The sequence below is a fragment of the Pagrus pagrus genome, assembly GCF_965226575.1.
Source record: "Pagrus pagrus genome assembly, chromosome: 21".
NCBI classification, from domain to species: Eukaryota; Metazoa; Chordata; class Actinopteri; order Spariformes; family Sparidae; genus Pagrus; species Pagrus pagrus.
The window spans coordinates 2,282,553-2,304,659 of record NC_140208.1 but is presented as its reverse complement, the minus strand read 5'-3'; the positions used below and the strand labels follow the sequence as shown (position 1 = coordinate 2,304,659).

Genomic DNA, 22,107 nt, shown 5'->3' with positions numbered 1-22,107 from the left:
TATACTTCACTTATGCACTTACTTTTTGGACAGCTTTTGGCTTTTCCTCCCTACATTTGAATACAAATACCTGAACTTTCTCCTTCTTACATTTTCAAAAGTGAGAGGGAGACTGGAAAGGGGAGAAAAGGTGTGTTAGTGTCTTGTATCTGCAGAGACCCTGCAGCCCTCTGCTTGGATTTTCTTATTTTCTTACTTTGTTGCTGTGCTCGGGAAATTAATTATGCTCTGCCCAGCTACCTCACACCCAGGAATGAAAAACAAAGTTATAAAAATAATATGGCCGTTAATGGCCAGAGGGACCCAGTAAATCAGGTAAGCAGTGTTCCTGGCTCCAGAAAGAACAGCCACTGCAGTTGTGCTCCTATATTTGGTTTGTTTGACAGTGAAGGTGATTATAAAGCAAACAGAAACTGAACTGAACTGCCATTGGAGTCGTAGTTACTCTTTCCTCCAGTCTATGTCCACAATGTACACACCGTTTATAAACGAGGCCCCTGTTTGCTTGTTTCTCTCGTGAGATCTGGCAACGCTGGGCCACTGTGAACGCAACTCTCGCGAGACAATACGAGATCAAAGATGGCGGCGCCCGACTGCGAGACTTTTAGCTGTTCAAGCTTCACTCCTCCGACATAAAACCTTTGTTTCTTTTCCATTTTTCTTCTTCTGCTGTTTCACCGGACTACAACACCGCGACACCTGCAACAAAACACCGACGGGTGGTTTTACAGAACCTGAATCATGAACAAGGACGATACCGTCGGTGCGAAAACGGGAAAAACCAGCTCCACTCCGGGCAACAAAAGACTCCGACAAAGTTCACCCTCCGGCTCAGGTACACCACCACCCACCTCTCCTACACCACCATGTTGTACAGAGGTAAGCGACATAGGCTGTGTGTGAGTGCTGAAGGCTGTCCAAACCCAAAATCTGGTCTCATGGGGGCCTCAAACGGACGTCAGACCAGGGGGCAGCCTTCAGTGTGTACATAAGTCACAGAACCACTCACATCCTGTCTGATCTGAGTCCAGTTGATATAAATCTAATCAGACACATTGATCAGACTGTACACAGGCTTCAGTTGTTGTTCATTATGACACCACAGCCTATTACATCTCCACACAGGCCATCTAAATCAGCCTCATATCAGTTTGCTGCTGTTTATAAATCACCTGAGCAGACCTGTCCCTCTCAGACTACATTAACACATGGAGTACATTAAAAGTCAAACACAAAGGAAAGAAATACAAGAAGATAGTTTCCGTTATTGATGTGTCACATATTAATACTGTCAAAGCTTCATATCTGAATCCTCACATCCCTTTAATATTTTACAGGCCGAGTTAAATCAGTTCAGTGTTAACGTAGACAACAGTTATTTATTGTGTGCTGTTAATAATATGAATGTGGGCTGTTTAGTCTCCACACAGCATGTTAACTGTTAACAGAATAGCCTAAACCTTCAAAGTCAGGTCGGCCTATTGGTGATCTCAGGGGGATGGAGGGGGTGGCAGGTTAACAAGGGGGACACATGTTGGTCATCTTGCTAACAATGGGGGGAGGCGTCAGAGAAATAAGATTTAATTGTGCACCACGCTAAAACACTCACAGTTGATCGAGGGAAATCTTCGTTATCTGGATTATTGTGAATATCCTTTACAACAGTAATTTGAAAAAGTTGTCCACTTCAATAACCTACAGTCTTATATTGATTTCCTGATTGTGCTGGCAGGGATGTCAGGTTAACAAGGGGGATAGCATGGCATCCTCCCTTATCCCCCCTTAAGTCACCTCCTGAGTGAACACCTCAATTGATCAAACTATAACAAGTATAAAAATGACTTTTTATGCCAAAACCAAACTTGACTTTATAATATGTAGCCGTTCTGCATTAAAATGTATGGAAATGATAAGACATTTCTTCTACATTGTGTTGAATTGTTTACTAAAATGATCCAAAATGTTTCAAATGATGTAGCTTTGTAAACAACATGGAAGCAGAAGACAAAATGTTGCTCAGCATCCTGGAAGATTTACATTTAAAGTCCCACTCCAGGCAGTGTTTCTCCCAGCTAACTTTCTGTCTCAACCAGAGAATGTGGCCTTGGTTAATAGTTGGACATAATTCATTACCATCCACTGGGTGTTTAAAATAGTGGACAGAGCCACCATGACGTCACTCATAGGTTACTGAAGAGCCAGAATGAAGCTCAAAGTACCGTCACCATCTCAGCGGTGCCTGACTCTGCCTAACTCCTGGCTAATGAAAAATGGGCAAAGAGGCAAGCTTAGTTACACTACCAGTCAAAAGTTTGGACACACCTTCTTAATCAATGGTTTTTGTTTATTTTTTTATTATTTTCTACATTGTAGATCAATACTGAAGACATCCAAACTATGAAGGTACACATGGAATTATGTAGTAAACAAAAAAGTGTTAAACAAACCAGAATATGATTTATATTTTATATTCTTCGAAGTAGCCACCTTTTGCTTTGATGACAGCTTTGCACACTTCTGGCATTCCCTCAATCAGATTTATGAGGTAGACACCTGGAATGGTTTTCAATCAACAGGTGTGCCTTGTCAAGAGTTAATTTGTGTTAAGTTCTTGCCTATTCAACTACTGTTCTAATCCATATTATGGCAAAACCACTCAGTTTAGTAAAGAGAAACGACAGTCCATCAGTACTTTGAGACATGAAGGTCAGTCAATCCGGAAAATATGAAGAACTTTGAATGTATCCTCAAGTGCAGTTGCGAAAACCATCAAACACGACTGCCCCAGGAAAGGAAGACCAAGAGTTACCTCTGCTGCAGAGGATAAGACTCAGAAACCCCAAATTAACAGCACCTCAGATTAGAGCCCACATAAATGCTTCACAGAGTTCAAGTAGCAGACACATCTCAACATCAACTGTTCAGAGGAGACTGTGTGAATCAGGCCTTTATGGTCGACTTGCTGCAAAGAAGCCACTACTGAAGAAGAAGAAGAAGAAGAAGAGAAGTGTTTGGGCCAAGAAACACAAGGAATGGACATTAGACCAGTGGAGATCTGTACTTTGGTCTGATGTGTCCAAATCTGAGATTTTTGGCTCCATCCACCATGTCTTTGTGGGACGCAGAAAAGGTGAGCAGATGGTTTCTACATGTGCAGTTCCCAGCATGAAGCATGGAGGAGGAGGTATGATGGTGTGGGGGTGCTTTGTTGATGACAGTGTTGGTGATTTATTCAAAATTCAAGGCACACTTAACCAGCATGGCTACCCGAGCATTCTGCAGCGACATGCCATCCCAGGACAGGACAATGACCCCAAACACACCTCCAGGCTTTGTAATGGCTATCTGACCAAGAAGGAGAGTGATGCATCAGACAACCTGGCCTCCACAATCACCCAACCTAAACCCAATTGAGATGGTTTGAGATGAGTTGGACCGCACAGTGAAGGCAAAGCAGCCAACAAGGGCTCAGCACCTCTGGGAACTCATAGTTTGGATGTCTTCAGTGTTGATTGTAAATTCTGTGAAAAGAAGGTGTAAAGACTACCTTGCTGCTCAATACCATCACTATAATTGAACATGTTCTTGTCCTGGATCCTCTGTGGGAATTACTAATTTTCATTGGAATTGATTCTTTGGGGATTTGATTCCTTGTACCATAAAAAAGTAAGTGGACTCATCTTGTCCTGGATCCTTCTGAACTCCATCTTTCATGCAATTGATTAGCTCTTATTGGTTTTTAATTTGTTATTCATTTCCTAGGAAATGGCTCCCAACATTTCTGTGTGTGTTTCAGTGTTCCCTTCAGATGTCCAGCAGCCGTTGGTGATTAAAGAAGAGGTTTCTTCTCAGTGGAGCCCCAGCCTGGACCAGGAGGACGTAGAGCCCCTACATATAATAGAGGAACAGGAGGAACTCTGTACCGAGGAGCTGAATGGGCTGGAGGAGGCTGACATAAACAGGTCTTCATTTAATGCTGTCACTGTGAAGAGTGAAGATGATGAGAAATCTCAGTCTTCACAGCTTCATCGAAGCCAAACCAAAGACAACAGAGAGGCAGAGCCTCCAGCCAGCAGCTCAGCAACACAGATAAAAACAGAAACTGATGGAGAGGACAGTGGAGGACCTGAACTTTCCACAAACCGAGATCCAGATAGTCATCCACAACCAAATACTGACGACACCGGCGCAAAACAATTTGACTGTGGTAATTGTGGAAAAAGATTTACACGACAGGGAATCCTGGAAACACACATGCGAGTTCACACAGGAGAGAAACCATTTGGTTGTGATGTTTGTGGGAAATGTTTTAAACATAAGTCAAGCCTCAAGACACACACGATAGTCCACACAGGAGAGAAACCATTTGCTTGTGATGTTTGTGGGAGAAGTTTTGGAGATCCGGCAGATCTAAAAACACACCTGAGAGTTCACACGGGAGAGAAACCATTTGGATGTGTTCATTGTGGGAAACAATTCACACAAAAGGGAAGTCTTCATACACACATGAGAGTCCACACAGGAGATAAACTGTTTGGTTGTGATATTTGTGGTAAAAGATTTACACAACAGGGAAATCTGACGACACACATGGGAGTCCACACAGGAGTGAAACCATTTGGTTGTCATCTTTGTGAGATAAGATTTACACAACTGGGAAATCTGAAGAAACACATGAGAGTCCACAGAGGAGATAAACCGTTTGGTTGTGATGTTTGCGGTAAAAGATTTACACAAAAGGCAAGTCTGAAGTCACACATGAGATTCCACACAACGGAAAAAAGATTAAGTTGTGATGAATGTGGGAAAAAATTTAAAGAACAGGGAAATCTTACGGCCCACATGAGGATCCACACGGGAGAGAAGCCATTTAGTTGTCATCTTTGTGGGAAAAGATTTACACAACAGGGAAATCTGACGACACACATGGGACTCCACACAGGAGTGAAACCATTTGGTTGTGATGTTTGTGGGATAAAATTTACACAACAGGGAAATCTGAAGAAACACATGAGAGTACACACAGGAGATAAACCATTTGGCTGTGGCAATTGTGAAAAGAAATTTGCACACCGGGAAAGTCTAAAGAAACATATGATAGTCCACACAGGAGAGAAACCATTTGCTTGTGATGTTTGTGGGAACAAATTCATCCAGCGGGGACATCTTCAGTCACACATGAGAGTCCACACAGGAGAGAAACCATTTGGTTGTGGTAATTGTGGGGAAAGCTTTAAAAGTCAGGGAAATCTGAAGAGACACATGAGAGCACACACAGGAGATAAACCGTTTGGCTGTAGCGATTGTGGAAGATCTACACATCAGGGAGGTCTGACGAGACATATGAGTATCCACACAAGAAAGAAATGTTTGTGATGTTTGTGGGAAACGAGTTGCACAGCATGGAAATCTGAAAAAACACATGAGGGTTCACACTGTAGAGAAACCATTTGACTGTGAGGTTAGTGGTGAAAGATCTAGTCAACGGACAAGACTCAAGACACATTAAAGTCCTCTCAGGTTAGAAATTTGTCAGGTGGAAGGCGTGTATATTCTGTACTTGTTTGTATTTCTCTTATGTTTATGTTCATTGTTTAAAGAAATCCCTCCTGGGTTTCTTTTTTGTCTTTGTTTGTCATGGTCACCATAAAAAATAAAGAACTAAAGAACAGTAACAAGTATCTGTCTTACTGTAAGTTTTTTTAGAGCATTTGCAAATCCCCCTTTGAGTCTCTCTGTATGGCGCTCACTCAAGTAAACATTTTTAACCGAACATAAAATGTAACAAAATCATGAACAAAAAAACATTGTAAAAATCTTCTTGTGCCTCTGTGCTATCTGCATATCCTGTATTTATTAGTAGTGTTGTTTATATGTGGAGATTATGTGAATTAGGAAAAAAAAGGAAAATGCAAAGACTACCTTGCTGCTAGCTACCGTCACTATAATTGCACACGTTCTTGTCCTGGGTCCTGTATGGAAATTATTATTTTCAGTTCATTGGAATTCATTTACTGGGGATTTGATTCCTTGCACCATAAAAAAGCAAGTGGACTCACCTTTTCCTGGATCCTAACATTTCTGAGGAGAACTCCATCCTTCACATAATCGATTAGTTGTTAGTGATTTAAAATTTGTTATCATGAATTTCCTAGAAAATGGCTACCAACATTTCTGTGTGTGTTTCAGTGTTTCGTTCAGGTGTCCAGCAGCCGTTGGTGATTAAGGATCAGCAGGACCCAGAGCCCCTACATATAAAGGAGGAACAGGAAGAACTCTGGACCAGTCAGGAGGGAGAGCAGCTTAATGGACTGAAGGAGACTGATATGTCCAGGTTCCCATCCACTGCTGTCACTGTGAAGAGTGAAAATGATGAAGAGAAACCTCAGTGTTCACAGCGTCATCAAAACCAAACTGAGGACAACAGGGAGGCAGAGCCTCCAGCCAGCAGCTCAGCAACACAGATAAAAACAGAAACTGATGAAGAAGACTGTGGAGGATCTGAACCTGCCACGAACCAAGAACCAGATGGTCATCCACAGCTAAATACTGATGAAAAGGCTTCAGACTGTTCTGAGACTGATGTCAGTTCTGGTGAGTGGCAAGAACCTCTGTCAGATTCTGGACCTGAAACTAAAGAGAGTGACAGTGGTTGGGAGGAGACCAGGGCACCTCAGTCAGGTTTAAATGCTCTGAAATATATGGAAACTCCTGTAGGTGATGTGGGATGTAACGCTGGGGAAAGAGGCCACAAAGGAGAGAAACCATTTGGTTGTGATGTTTGTGGAAAAAGATTTACAGAACGGGGAAGTCTGAAGAGACACATGAAAGTCCACACAGGAGTGAAACCTTTCAGTTGTGATGTTTGTGGGAAGAGATTCATCCAGCAGGGACATCTTGAGACACACATGAGAGTCCACACAGGAGAGAAACCATTTGGTTGTGATGTTTGTGGAAAAAAATTTGCAGACCGAGAAAGTCTGAGGAGACACATGAGAGTCCACACAGGCGCGAAACCATTCGCATGTGATGTTTGTGGGAACAGATTCATTCAGCAGGGACATCTTAAGTCTCACATGAGAGTCCACACTGGAGAGAAACCATTTGGTTGTGGTTACTGTGGGAAAAGCTTTACAATTCAGGGAAATCTGAAGAGACACATGAGAGTACACACAGGAGATAAACCATTTGGCTGTAGCGATTGTGGAAAAAGATTTACACATCAGGGAGGTCTGAAGAGACATATGAGTATCCACACAAGAGAGAAACTTTTTGGATGTGATGTTTGTGGGAAACGAGTTGCACAGTATGGAAATCTAAAAAAACACATGAGGGTTCACAATGTAGAGAAACCATTTGACTGTGAGTTTAGTGGTGAAAGATCTAGTCAACGGACAAGACTCAAGACACATTAAAGTCCTCTCAGGTTAGAAATTTGTCAGGTGGAAGGTGTGTATATTCTGTACTTGTTTGTATTTCTCATATGTTTATGTTCATTGTCTAAAGAAATCCCTCCTTGGTTTCTTTTTTGTCTTTGTATGTCATGGTCGCCATAAAAAATAAAGAACTAAAGAACAGTAACAAGAATCTGTCTTCCTGTAAGTTTTTTTTATAGCACGTGCAAATGGGTTCAAGTATACAGAGACAACTGGTCTCCACAGCACAGAGCTGCTCTTTATTCACAAGTGAGCATGAAAGGGTAAGAGCTGTCACACAACTGTCACAAATAACTGACAGAGTCGATGCTCAAATCAGGAATCTGCATCTGCTTCATCTTATCCACAGGTTCCTGTTTAGCTGGGGCCATGACAGCAATCACTGCACGGTGTAGAGGAACTGAGTCAAACACAGTGGTTTCCAATGTCTGGTGCCCATTTGACATATCACAACAGTGTGTAGGACAAAGATTTTGAAACACTTTTCAATTAATTTCTCCCCCTTTGAGTCTCTCTGTACAGTGCTCACTCAATGAAATATTTAAAACATCAAAAATCATCAACAACAAAACAAACATTGTAAAAATCTTAGATTCATGTGAGAGTAATGCTGAAATCTCAGATGTCTCTCTCTGCTATCTGAATATCTTGTATTTATTAATAGTGTTGTTTATATGTGGAAATTGTGTGAATGATGCTATTATAGTCTGTGGAGTACGCCTGCAGTGTTTGTATAATCCTTCACATATAAATGATAATTGAACAAACTGCGCTGTGTGAGAAGCTTGCAATAAAGTTCACTGAAGATAAGTCCATCTGAAGATCATTTTTAATGTTTTCCCACCATAAGTTGTTATTGATTTACAATTTGTTATCATGAATTTCCTAGAAAATGGCTGCCAACATTTCTGTGTGTGTGTTTCAGTGTTCCCTTCAGGTGTCCAGCAGCCGTTGGTGATTAAAGAAGAGGTTTCCCCTCAGTGGAGCCCCAGCCTGGACCAGGAGGACCCAGAGCCTCTGCACATAAAAGAGGAACAGGAAGAACTCTGTACCGAGGGGCTGAATGGGCTGGAGGAGGCTGACATCACCAGGTCCTCATTTATTGCTGTCACTGTGAAGAGTGAAGATGATGAGAAATCTCAGTCTTCACAGCTTCATCGAAGCCAAGCGAAAGACATCAGAGAGGCAGAGCCTCCAGCCAGCAGCTCAGCAACACAGATAAAAACAGAAACTGATGGAGAGGACAGTGGAGGACCTGAACTTTCCACAAACCGTGATCCAGATAGTCATCCACAACCAAATATTGATGAAAAGGCTTCAGACTGTTCCGAGACTGATTTGCAGAAGAGTGCAAATGTTGGTGAGAAACCATTTGGTTGTGATGTTTGTGGGACAAGATTTAGCCATAAGAAAACTCACAATAGACACATGCGAGTCCACAAAGGAGAGATACCATATACTTGTGATGTTTGTGGGATGAGATTCACACAGCAGGGGAATCTGAAGAGACACATGAGAGTCCACACAGGAGAGAAACCATTTGGTTGTGATGTGTGTGGGAAAAAATTTACCTTTCAGGCAAGTCTTAGTTCACACAGGCGAGTCCACACAGGAGATAAACCATTTGATTGTGATGTCTGTGGGAAAAAATTTACATTTAAGGCAAATCTTAGTTCACACATGAGAGTCCACACAGGAGAAAAACCATTCGGTTGTCATGTTTGTGGGACAAGATTTAGCCATAAGAAAACTCAGGATAGACACATGAGAGTCCACACGGGAGAGAAACCATTTGCTTGTGATGTTTGTGGGAAAAGATTTATACAACAAGGAAATATGAAGAGACACATGAGAGTCCACACAAGAAAAAAAGCATTTGGTTGTGATGTGTGCGGGAAGAAATTTACCTTCCAGGCTAAACTTAGTTCACACATGAAAGTCCACACAGGAGAAAAAACATATGTTTGTGGGTAGAGGCTTTCTGACAGTTCACAGAGGTTCACAATCATTTGATTGTGATTCATGTATCAACACGAGTGATGAGTTTCCACACTGGATAGAAACCATATAGTTCTGATATCTGTGGGAAACAAGTCGCAGAGCAGGGCAAACTGAAAAAACACAATAGCTCACATTGCAGAGAAACCATTTGGCTGTGGGCTTCATGGGAAAGAGAAACACAACAGGCAAGTCTCAAAACACATCGAAGTCTACTTGGGTTAGAAACTTCTCAGGTGGAAGGCATGTGTTTTCTGTTATTGTTTGTCTTTCCCTTGTGATTATGTTCATTTTTAAAACAAGTTATATTTTTGTCTTTGTATGTTGTGGTTGTCATCTGAGAAATAAAGAACAGTAACACAAATCCGTCGGTCTGAGTGTTGATCTGCAACGTAGACTTTCAAAGGGACTAAGGCCCAAGCTCATTCCCAAGTTTTAGTCCTACCTCACATTTTCAAGTGAACTCCTTGCCCCTCAAAACAGTTACAGAGGGTAGTTATTGAAATTCCTGCTTATGAAATGGGTCAACCCTTCAAGACCCCCACACAGCATCAGTTCATGTTGGGCAAGGGGTGCATTGGGATTGGGCCTCAGTCCACTTCTGCTTCTTACTGTTGCTCTCTCATTAACACTAATGGCTGAGCTTTTATTTACATTGATCCATTTCCTCACAACATGTTAGAAATAGTTTTTTTAATGTTACATTTTCTCTTCCAACTGCACCTCCACTGGCTCGTTGATAAGCAGTGTATTTCATGTTAAAGCCCAAATACTCACCTGCACTCCTCAGGGCTGTGTAGTCTGAGTAGCTTGTGATGCCATTATAGCCTTCTCAGCAGCAGTTATTGTTTACATGCTCACTCTTAATTTCTGCTGTTATTGTCTGGGGCTGTCAATGGAGATATCAGTTGATCACATCAGCTGGTCACATCCATCAAATAGCACAGTGGTAACCTAAATTCCAAAAGTATTCTATAAACATATTATAAAATATAAATTAATATAGCCTCTTCTAATTAACCTATATAAAGTTCAGGCTTACATCAACAACTTCTGGGTACCACCCACTTGAACAAAGGAAAACAGAGCAGTCAAGGAAGTTTTTATTACACATTTTAAAGTAAACACACGAGAAGGCAAAAAAATAAGATGCAATGAAACATTGGAAGAAAACACAGTTTTTTCACATTTTTCACAGCAAAGCATTACAATTAAAAAGTTTCTTTCCTGAGTGGACTTTCAATTTCCCTGTTCTGTAACTCTTACTCTTACTCTTACCATAAATGTAAGAACGAAATGGTATGTCTCCTGTGTGGGCTCGCATGTGTTTTTTTTCACACTTCCCTGTTGTGTAAATCTTACAATCTTACCACAAACATCACAGATGTATGGTTTCTCTCCTGTCTGGACTGGAATGTGTGTCCCAAGATTTTTTTTTTTAATACATTTTTTCCCGCAAGAAATAAATTACTGGCTGGCAACAAGTCGAAACATTTGATAAATAACCAGGAAGAGTGTCCCCCCTCTTCTTCCAGTAGCTCACACAGTATTGCTGTGTGCAGAAATGCGCTTCTAGGCCTCTCGATTGAAATCAGACTATTTTTAAAAAATCACAACTCCAGTGTCCGTGGCTCAAAACTAATGCCGTTCATTGCCTCTGTTACTTTCTGTCATTCTACCGGTTTCATTTTGTTGCTTTTGCCAGAACTTAGGCCTCCAAATAATGTTTTCTCCTTAAACATTATTTCTAGTTCACAATCTGTAAAAATTGCAAGTCTTCAACTGTTTTTTTTTTTGCGTCTGCCATTTCTCCTCAAAACAAAACTCAAGGCTGGTCCTTTATATGCAAACCAGGTAATTGGCGTTGTGTTTAAAGTCATTTATGATATATTGTAGGGATTGTCAGAGGCACGTGCGTACAATTTCAGGGTGATTGAGATGTATGACAAAAAAACACACGGGAACAGAGGGGTTCTATAAATCTGATGAAAATGCTGCTTATGCATGTTTTACTTTTTGTTTTTGTTTACATAGATTTCTACACCTGCCCCCTGGTGTACTGCTTCAGAACTGCAGGGTAAAACTACTATAGAGTTATGCGGAATGCAGGTGGCCACTTTTTTACACTTTGAGTTCTTGTTAGCTGATAATCAAACAGCAGGTAGTGTAACTATTGTGGTAAATATTATTTTTAGCATTGTCAGAAATAGAGCAGTACCCTTTCCTTTGGATTCACCCATTAGTTTACTATTATGTATGTTAGGATTCTGTTCGTTTCCGAAATACGTTGTTTACTTGCTGCACAGAACCATTGAATCAGTTTTCATAAGTGGATTGTGCCATTTTGTGTGTTGAAATGAAATGGAGTGATAAGCATGTCAAACTGGCTCAAACCCGCACTCCGATTCTGAAAGTCACTGGATAAATCTATAGTGTTAAAGACAACAAAATGAGTAATGTCAATGAAAAATATATAGCATGTTAACAACTTCTTTATGAATGAATGTCTAACAACATGAGTCTGGTGAGTGGTTTTCATGCTCAAGAGAAGCAAAGGGGCCTTTTATCAGTGGAGTCTTTAAAAAAATAACACAAAATGTCCAGCTGCCTTTGACTTATAACTTAAAGAAAATATAGAACTTGGATGAGGAAAAACCTTTAACATTCCTGAAAATGTATTACTGAAAATCATCCTAAAACACCTATCCCAGACAGGCCCAAAGTACATTTACAGGCAGGGTTTTGAATTATTTTGGAAGGTTACTGGAAGATTTTTTTCCCTCCTAACAGTCAGAAGCTTTGTAGATGCTTTGGCATTTAAGAGTTTGAACACATTGAAATGTTTATTATTGTTTTCTGGCCTGAATTTTTTAATGCAAAAATAAGTCTCCAGATGACCTCTAACTGCCCCATTAGCTGGGGACACAATGGGTCCACAGCCTTGCATAGCCTTACATGGTCCAAGTTCAAATTTAATGACAATATTGCTAAAAATGAACACAACACGTTTTTCTCAGGATATGCGCACCTGGCTGTAATGTAAATCTGTATAGTTAAAGGCATTTTACCACACTGTAAGACATAGTCAGCAACGAAGCAAGTTTATTTTTAATTTTTATATAATTTTAAAAAACACACAAGAAAATACAATGGAAATATAAAGCACAATTAATCTATTTTACAATCAACCCTGCAGCCGAACACTTCTGTCCTGAATGGACACTCATGTGCGTCTTCAGCGTTCCCTGTTGTGTAAATCTTTTACCACAAACAACACAACCAAATGGTTTTTCTCCTGTGTGGACCCTCACATGTCTCCTCAGACTTCCCCGCTCAGTAAATCTATTTCCACAAACATCACAGCCAAATGGTTTCTCCCCTGTGTGGACTCTCATGTGTTTTTTAAGATTTGTGTTAAGGCTGAATCTTGTCCCACAAACATCACAACCAAATGGTCTATCTCCTGTGTGGACTCTCATGTGTGTAACAAGATTTGTCTTAAAGCTATATGTTGTCCCACAATCATTACAGACAAATGGTTTCTCTCCTGTGTGGACTCTCATATGTCTCTTCAGACCTCCCTGATGTGTAAATCTTTTTCCACAATCCCCACAGCCGTATGGTTTCTCTCCTGTGTGGACTCTCATGTGTTTATTCAGATTTCCCTGTTCTGTAAATCCTTTTCCACAATGACAACAACAAAATGGTTTCTCTCCTGTGTGGACTCTCACGTGTGTCTCAAGATGTCCCTGCTGGATGAATCTCTTCCCACAAACATCACAACTGAATGGTTTCACTCCTGCGTGGACTCTCATGTGTCTCCTCAGACTTCCTTGATCTGTTAATCTTTTTCCACAAACATCACAACCAAATGGTTCATCTCCTTTGGGGACTCTTGTGTGTGTCTCAAGATTTTTCCCAGCGTTACATCCCACATCACCTACAGGAGTTTCCATATATTTTGGAGCATTTAAACCTGACTGAGGTGCCCTGGTCTCCTCCGACCCACTGTCACTCTCTTTAGTTTCAGGTCCAGAATCTGACAGAGGTTCTTGCCACTCACCAGAACTGACATCAGTCTCAGAACAGTCTGAAGCCTTTTCATCAGTATTTAGCTGTGGATGACTATCTGGTTCTTGGTTCCTGGCAGGTTCAGATCCTCCACAGTCTTCTTCATCAGTTTCTGTTTTTATGTGTGTTGCTGAGCTGCTGGCTGGAGGCTCTGCCTCTCTGTTGACCTCAGTTTGGCTTAGATGAAGCTGTGAACACTGAGGTTTCTCTTCATCATCCTCACTCTTCACAGTGACAGCAATGAATGGGAACCTGGTGATATCAGCTTCCTTCAGCCTGTTAAGCTGCTCTCCCTCCTGCCCGGTCCAGAGTTCTTCCTGTTCCTCGTTTAGGTGTAGGGGCTCTGGGTCCTCCTCATCCAGGCTGGAACTCCACTCAGGGGAAACCTCTTCTTTAACCATCAACAGCTGCTGGACATCTTCAGGGAACACTGAAACACACACAGAGATGTTGGGAGGGTTTTTCTAGGATATATAAAAAACACATAAGACATGACTTAAAAAATGTAAAAGATGGAGCTCCCTTAAGAAATGTTTGGATGCAGGACAATGACATGTGTAGGTAGAAGTAGTGAGCAATGAGGTACACTTTAAATATGTTTTTCCACAGACTGAAAAATGTCCTTGGCCGCGTTTCTCAGATTCCTTAAGAAGCTCTTAAGTGCTAAGATCTTCTTAGGAGCGCTCTTAAGAATGCTGTGAAAGAAGGATGTGTTTCCCAGAGTCGCTCTTAGCTTAAGAAGATCTTTCACTAAGAAGGAAATGTAAGATCGAGCTGACCCACTCTTAACAGCCGTCTTAGCGACCAAATGCTCAGTGATCAAGCCGCGTCAGGGAAATTCATATCCTTCACGTTTCGAAATAATAAAACAATGCTCAATGTTGAAATGCGCTCACAGCTGCGGACCACTGGCGCAAGAAACATAGCTAATAGACGAAAAAAAACACTTTTTATTGAATTACACGTTTAAGTTTTCCACACACATCTGCATATATGAGTTTATAGTACTACACATAAAAAACAACAACCCTGTGGCATTTCACAGATATCAAGGGAACAGATTTAATTGAACTCAGCTGAACCTCATCCAGAGAGGCTCCACCTGCTACTCTATATAAAGGTGTTGTCAAAATCCGCGTGTGTGAGAAACCATGGCTGCAATACAGCACATTCTCGCTGCAAACCAACAGCGTCGCTGTGCGCGAAGCCAGACAGTTTATATAAATGCTTACGTGCATCAGCACGTAAGCATCTCCCCACTGGACGTGCTGTCAGACTGGGCTGTCCAGGCAAAGTACCGGCTGCCCCGTGCGGAGATCCAACGCCTGATCACTCTGGTGTCTCCACACATCCAGAGAGCAACTCGCGGGAGGACGAGAGGACGAAGCCCCGAACCCCGGCCCCCGCGATGTGCGAGCAGTACTCCATCAGGCCGGTGCCCAGACCAGACAGGAACTTAACAACCTCTTCTGAGGTCCAACAACCCCAGCCCCTACCCCTTCACCACCATTCACAAAGCACTGATCACTAAACCATAAACCCACAACCACCATACCATCCAGATCAACTGTCAGGCCTGAAGGCTAAATAAACAGAACCAGCAGATGTAGGCTACATGTAACGTCCTGCACACTAATTTATTGCTGCAGTGTCCGGGTGCTTTACCTGAAAGTCTGGCACTGGAATGTTAAAGAAGTATTGTTGTATACAGTCCACATTTCTGAGGTGACCAGGTAACAAGTGGGAAATTAGCGGCAAAACATGCTGTGCTGAAAGTAGTGAGTAGCATGTGCGTCAGGGTGCACATTACACATACGTCATGAACCTACGCTTAGATAAATCACAAATTGCCTGGGACTTTTTGTTGCTAGGTTTGACACCCTCATTTCAATTTCAAAAATGATCCACACAATACATGGTTGAAAAGGAAACTAAAGTAGTTTATTTAAACCATATGGGGGGGTCCTTACTGGGCGTCTGCATCACCTGCAATGAAGGGAGATGATCACTGAAATTGAACGGGATACATTGTGTAATGCAGAAAAAATAGAAATACCTGAATCCTGGGGATGGATGATTGGAACCGGGATGGAGGGACGGTTGAGCTGTGCCTCGGCAAGTGCCAGCTGTCTCCGGTGCAGCTCCAACCTCTCCTGCTTTATCCGGACCATCTCTTCCTGCAGGGCAGTTTGTCGTTCGAGTTGGCTCTCTATTCCCCGCAGCACCACCAGCTTCTCCCTCTCCAGGCGCACCAGCGTCTTGCTGGAGGTGCAGGTTGTTATTGCGGGCCGCCCTGTTAAGCCTCCCCGCATGCGGACACTGGGCTCTGCTGATTGGCGCGCGGGGACAGGGCACGGTTGTGGGGGGTCGTCCTCTCCTGGGGGCGTGCACGTCCCTGCTCCGCTCCCGGATGGCTCCTCTTCATCATCACTTTCTGAGAGCTCCTCGTCCCCCTGAACATCGATGCCCCTCCTAATGCCTTCAGAGGCCGTCTTCCTGATGATGGAAAGTACTTTCTCCTCGTCGGGAGTGAGGGTCGTCCCATCCGGTGCTCCACCACCCGTGCCCAAGGATTCTCTCCTCAGCTTAGCACTCTTCTTTTTCGTTTGGCTCTGGAACTCCTGCCACTTCTTCCTCACAGCACTCCAGTCACGCAGGCCACATGGGCTGGAAGGGGACATCTTTTCGGCTATGGCCTGCCAGACACGGTTCTTCACCGTGATGTTCTTTTTATCCCTTGTTCCCCCGAATAAAACATCACGGTGCTGCCAGACTTTGTCCACTAAAACGCCCATCTCCTCCGCTGTAAACGCTGGTGCTCGCTTGCCTCTTTTGCTGCCGGTTTCCTCCATTCTCAGGAGGAAGGAATGGATGGATGGATGGATGGATGGATGGATGGATGGATGGACGATTGATTCAGTTTCAGGCTAGTTGAGTATCTGGAGGATGAGAATTCGTGAATTCGATTATAGTCTTGGCAGAAAAAAAGGCACTTTTTTGCAGGCTCATCAGTGATATTTGGTCAGGCTGATCCTGTTTTATCACCATATTATCAGCCCTGTCAATCATTTGGGGGAAACCAGTGGTTAACCTACTCTCTGAAATGTGCCCTTTCACTTTCTGAAGGCATTTCTTCATCATAGGTCACACAACGTAGATATGTTTGGTTTTAGTTTGTTTCTCCATCATCTCCCATTGACTTCAATATAGCTGTCCCCACTGTCTGGCCTCAAAACAGGATTTGGTGACTCTTTTTTCAACTCTTTTTAGGTTCCTTGAGAACTATCCCTACATTCCCATACTACCACACTATTTAGTATGCCAGAGCAAGATATTTAATTTAGTATGTCCCAATATGAAGTATGTAAAATGCAGTATGCCACAAAGACCAAAAGTCTCATTTTGCAGTATGCAAGCCAGCATGCTTTTCTGGCTATTCTGATTATGACCCACAATCCTCTGCGCAGCAGAAGATACGTCCCATACGGCACGGTGTGTTACGCAAATATAAACAAAGCAGAGAGAGCACAGACACTCCAAAGTTTTAAGCTAAAGCTGCGATGGACATCGGAGCAAGAGGGTCAAAGTTCAAGTCTGTCATCACGAAGTAGTATGTCCACATTGTATGAATAGTGCATACAACAGTGTAGTGTGTGTGGGGGCTGTGGATGGCGGTGTACCGGAGCTGGAGAGTGGACCCGGTCGGAGTCTTTTGTCCTTGTTCATGATGCAGAATCTGTTAAAACACTCGTAGATGTTTTGTTCCGGGTGGCCCGGGGTCGCTTTGTGTTGTAGTCCGGTTCAGGTTTGACTATGAGAAACAGCAGCTGACGAAAAATGTCAAACAAAAATGTTTAAATGTTCGAGGAGAGAAGTTTGTTTACTCGGTTGTGTAGTCGGTGGAGGGCGCCATCTTTGATCTCGCGCTGTCTCGTGAGAGTTACATTCACACGGGACGATGCGAGATCCAAGATGGCGCCCCCCCTGCCAGTAGATTAGTAACTGTCCAAACTTCTCTTCTCGGACGCAAAAACCTTCCGTATCTTTTAGTTTTGTCTTTTTTTGTCGTTTCCCTTCTTAGTCCAAAACCGGACTACAGTATCGAAGCACCTGGACCATCCGGAACCATACACCGACGAGTGTTTTAACAGATTCTGCATCATGAACAAGGACAGTACAGTCGTCGCCAGAACGGGTAAAGCCAGTTCTTCATTTTTTGTCACATCTGGCTTTTACAATTAAGCCAAATTGAGCAATTTGATGGTTATGTGTGCACATATATCTATTTTATGAATAAAGTGTATTACACGAAACGTTATAATTTCCAGAATACGTTAATTCTACATTATGTTTGGTATGAGAACCTTAACTTACCTTAACCTCAACACTGTATTAAACGTTTTATTTATACTGAACTATGTCTTGTATGTTGGCAACCAGCACAACATAAAGTCTCACCATGCTTGGGACATGGAGTATCAGGGGAGAGACGTCACATTAGAGTAAAACATTGTATGTTAAGGACATTTGTCAGTTTCACTGATGGTGTTACTATTTTAATGTCTACACAACATTAAATGTCACTCAGAAGCACATTTCTACACTGAATCTTAAATAATTTATGAGCGATGCACATTATCACTTTGGTCTGCGTTGGAGCCATTACTGCCCTGCTTACAATCTTTTAATTTGATTCTGGTTTGTGAAGCACTTTGTAGTGCGGTTGGCTGATGAATAATGCCGTCCTGTATTGCCGATGGCTGACAGTCATTGATTACTGAGCCCTGACTATCATGATTTAAAAGGCCCCACTGAGGCAGGAGTTGTTGTTTGTGATGTATGGTAGAGGAAATAAGAAGAAGTTTGTTGCTGCTCAGTGCATTAAAGCTGTAAATGGCCAAACCATGCATAGCAGTTGTGCACTGTTCTGTTTATTTTGAATCACAGATGAAACACAGTTGGTTAAACTGCATTGTGCTTGTTATTCAGACCAAATTTGAATGAGGGTAGTGTGTTTAGGCTCAGCGGTGCGGACTGCAGCGGTTGCTGGTCTCACAGCCAGCTGTGGTAAAAAGGTTGACACTGATTTTACTTTTGGAGAAACGCAAACCAAACTCATGTTGTGTTGGCCAATCATGTAAGCTGGTTATCAGTAGAGGTGTGGAAATTTCTCAATTATAAAATGCTTTGCACTGCAGATGTGGCCGAGAGTGTAATCGAGAGTTTGCAGCTCATGTTGATTTTTTTAAATCACCATAAACTAAATAATTATTCTGTGGAAACAGACCTAAGCTGTCAATATAACAATATTCTGACATCAAAATATTGAGTACAATTTATAAAGGATGAAGAACACAGACATCAGTCAGTAACCTATCAGTCCTCCTCTCTCTGCTGCTAAGAATCACACCCTACAGGTAGGCTACCACTGTTATAGGATAGAGAGGCTGGCTCACAAGCGTTTGTCAAATTTCTTCTTAGCATGCAATTAGTTTTTATGTTAACAATTTGCTAACATTATCAACCGAGCCAGCGCGCTGTGCTTGTGTAAAACAGCAGCGGTGAATGAGAGGCTATAGACAGGGCAGATTAAATATCACTTTCTCCATGTTTACATGTTTGTGCTTGTTTTCCCAAACTTTTGAGTGGTGAAGACTTCATCCCTGCTCACTAATTGTCATTGAGGGTTGCACCATCCAGATAGTAACATGTTCTTGTCCTGATTTCAAACAGTACGTAAGGGGACTCAATTTATCACATTTTTAATGTTATTATTTTTTATGAATTTCCTAGAAAATCCCTGCAAACATTTTTTTGTATGTGTTTCAGTGTTCCCTGCAGATGTCCAGCAGCTATTGGTGATTAAAGAAGAGGTTCTCCCTGAGTGGAGCCCCAGGCTGGACCAGGAGGACGTAGAGCCCCTACACATAAAAGAGGAACAGGAGGAACTCTGGACCAGTCAGGAGCGAGAGCAGCTTCATGGACTGGAGGAAGCTGATATCACCAGGCCATTTATTACTGCCTTCACTGTGAAGAGTGAGGATGACGAAGAGAAACCTCAGACTTCACAGCTTCATCGAAGCCAAACTGAGGAAGACGGAGAGGCAGAGCCTCCAGCCAGCAGCTCAGTAACACAGATAAAAACAGAAACTGATGGAGAGGACTGTGGAGGATCTGAACCTGCCAGGAACCAAGATCCTGATAATCATCTGCAACCAAATACTGATGAAAAGGCTTCAGACTGTTCTGAGACAGAAGTCAGTTCTGATGATTGGCAAGAACCTCTGTCAGATTCTGGACCTGACACTGAAGAGAGTGATGATGATAAATGTTGTGGAGTGAAGAAAAAGGTAAATACACAGACGAGAGTCAACACAGAAGAAAAAACGTTTGGTTGTGATATTTGTGGGAAAAGATTTACACAACAGCGTAATCTCAAGCCACACATGAGAATTCACACTGGAGAGAAACCTTTTGACTGTGGTGAGTGTGGAAAAACATTCAACCAGCAGTCTCACCTTGAGAGACACATGAGGGTCCACAGGGGAGAGAAACCATTTGGTTGTGATGTTTGTGGAACAACATTCCGCCTTAAGAAAACTCTTGAGAAACACATGAGAGTCCACACAGGAGAGAAACCGTTTGGCTGTGGTGATTGTGGGAGAAGATTTAGAGAGCAGAAACGTCTAAAGACACACATGAGAGTCCACACAGGAGAGAAACCATTTGGTTGTGACGTTTGTGGGAAAAGATTTACACTACAGGGACCTTTGAAGACGCACATGAGAATCCACACAGAAGAGAAACCATTTAGTTGTGATGTTTGTGGGGCAAAATTCTATCGTAAGACATATCTTGATACTCACATTAGAGTCCACACAGGGGAGAAACCATTTGGCTGTGATGTTTGTGGAACAAGGTTTAGCGTTCAATCAAATCTTAAGAGACATATGGGAGTCCACACAGGGGAGAAACCATTTTGCTGTGGTGATTGTGGGAAAAGATTTAGAGGGCAAAGGCGTCTGACATTACATATGAGAGTCCACACAGGAGAGAAACCATTTAGTTGTGACGTGTGTCAAAAAAAGTTTACAGAGCAGGGAAGTCTGAAGACGCACATGAGACTCCACTCAGGAGAGAAACCATTTGGCTGTGATGTTTGTGGGACAAGATTTAGCTTTAAGTCAAGCTTTGAGACACACATGAGATTCCACAGAGGAGAGAGACCATTTGGCTGCGGTGAGTGTGGAAAAAGATTTACAGGAAAGGGAAATCTTAAGAAACACATGATTGTCCACTCAAGAGACGAACCATTTGGTTGTGATGTTTGTGGTAAAAGATTTAAGGAACAGAGAAATCTGATGAAACATGAGAGAGTACATTCAGGATAGAACTGTTCAGTTGCAGGGTTTTTGTGAAATGGTTTCATAGTCCTTTATTGTGTCATTGTGTTCGGATTAACCTTCTCATGTGGTTTTTCAAATAATGTAAAAAAGAAAAACATGGTTGGTGACTTTCCGGCTCATTCGCATGACAATACAACCACAAGTAGACGTTGTACACCTCAGTTTAAATTAGTACTAATGCCATACATCATGGCAGCAGCATGGTGGCACATTGGCTAGCATTGTTCTCTCACAGCAAGAAGCTCCTGAGTTTCCAGATCAGAGTTTCTGATTTTACATCAAACATGTCAGTGGTTAAATCGGTTTGCTAAAAGGATCGAACATAATTTAGCCTACAACAGCCAATGTGTGATCACGTAGACAAGAGACCCACTCTCTGTCCCCTTCTCTCTCTCCAGAGCCATTCGGATGATTGATGTGTCACGTCACCAATGATGTTTTAAATCTGGTATTATACAGTTTAAATGGATTTTCTAACTTGGAAATTACGCAAGTTTATGTATTTCTTTGCATTTTACTCTTTGTATAGGCTGTTTATCCAACCAATCACTTGTCTTTGACGATTTTATATACACAAATTTAGTGTAAATGAGGAAATAAAAAACTATAATGAGTTTATGTTTCTGTTATTCTCAAGCAGGGGTATTTTAAAGTCACTAAACGGGTAGTTTTTTTTTGCAAGAGTGTCTGCTGTTATTGGCTGTGCCTCATACCTCGCTATGACTCAGCCAGATATTTTAGCCTGCTAGATATCAAGCAGACGTCGCAACAAGCTGGCGCGCTGTCCCTGAGCTCCTGGATCGGGTCTTTGAGCATTTTATTAATGCAGACGGTGAGCTCCAAAACGCGTCAGGGACAGCAAGATCAGGGCCAAATTATTGTGTCATATTGGCGTTAACTGAACTTTCAACTCACAGGCAAAAAAAACTGTATTGGTTTATATACATAATATGCCAACAAGCATCCATGTGATTATCTACACAGTGAACAATTCTCTGTAATGAGTATCAGCTTAAATCATTCTTACAATATACAGCAGGCTGGCACATCCTCTTTTAGCCAACAGACTATTCTTAGTTTTGAACACAGAGCCATTAGCCAATAAGGTAACCATGTTTTCTTTTATGAATTTAAGCGTGTTTGATTTCCCCAAGTGTTTTTGTATTTTGTTTCATTTAACAAACTGCCGATAATAA

At 42.1% G+C, this 22,107-nt stretch overlaps 3 protein-coding genes across 6 annotated transcripts; 2 read left to right on the top strand and 1 right to left on the bottom strand.

Moving 5' to 3' along the window:
* The first annotated feature begins 589 nt into the window (after positions 1 to 589).
* LOC311250610 (uncharacterized protein) lies at positions 590 to 10,099 on the top strand. Of its 3 annotated transcripts, none has more exons than XM_084342446.1 (2): positions 590 to 835; positions 8,362 to 10,099. In XM_084342446.1, exons 1-2 carry the CDS (start codon positions 742 to 744, stop codon positions 9,408 to 9,410), a joined length of 1,143 nt encoding a protein of 380 aa, XP_084198572.1. In that variant the 5' UTR covers positions 590 to 741; the 3' UTR covers positions 9,411 to 10,099. The 3 variants fall into 3 exon arrangements, with proteins under 3 accessions (XP_084198572.1, XP_084198571.1, XP_084198570.1); XM_084342445.1 differs by lacking the exon at positions 8,362 to 10,099 and adding an exon at positions 6,190 to 7,655; XM_084342444.1 differs by lacking the exon at positions 8,362 to 10,099 and adding an exon at positions 3,797 to 5,661.
* Positions 10,100 to 10,524: 425 nt separating this feature from the next.
* On the bottom strand, positions 10,525 to 17,413 carry LOC311250609 (uncharacterized protein). Of its 2 annotated transcripts, XM_084342442.1 has the most exons (3): positions 17,186 to 17,413; positions 15,562 to 16,444; positions 10,525 to 13,935 (listed from the first exon to the last, which is right to left on the bottom strand). In XM_084342442.1, exons 2-3 carry the CDS (start codon positions 16,355 to 16,357, stop codon positions 12,608 to 12,610), a joined length of 2,124 nt encoding a protein of 707 aa, XP_084198568.1. In that variant the 5' UTR covers positions 16,358 to 16,444; positions 17,186 to 17,413; the 3' UTR covers positions 10,525 to 12,607. The 2 variants fall into 2 exon arrangements, with proteins under 2 accessions (XP_084198568.1, XP_084198569.1); XM_084342443.1 differs by lacking the exon at positions 17,186 to 17,413 and having other exon boundaries at positions 15,562 to 16,828.
* A 67-nt stretch (positions 17,414 to 17,480) lies between these two features.
* Positions 17,481 to 21,525, top strand: LOC311250611 (uncharacterized protein). The gene is made up of 2 exons (XM_084342447.1): positions 17,481 to 17,700; positions 19,335 to 21,525. The coding sequence occupies exons 1-2, from the start codon at positions 17,667 to 17,669 to the stop codon at positions 20,894 to 20,896; spliced, it is 1,596 nt and encodes a 531-aa protein (XP_084198573.1). The 5' UTR covers positions 17,481 to 17,666; the 3' UTR covers positions 20,897 to 21,525.
* Positions 21,526 to 22,107: the final 582 nt, after the last annotated feature.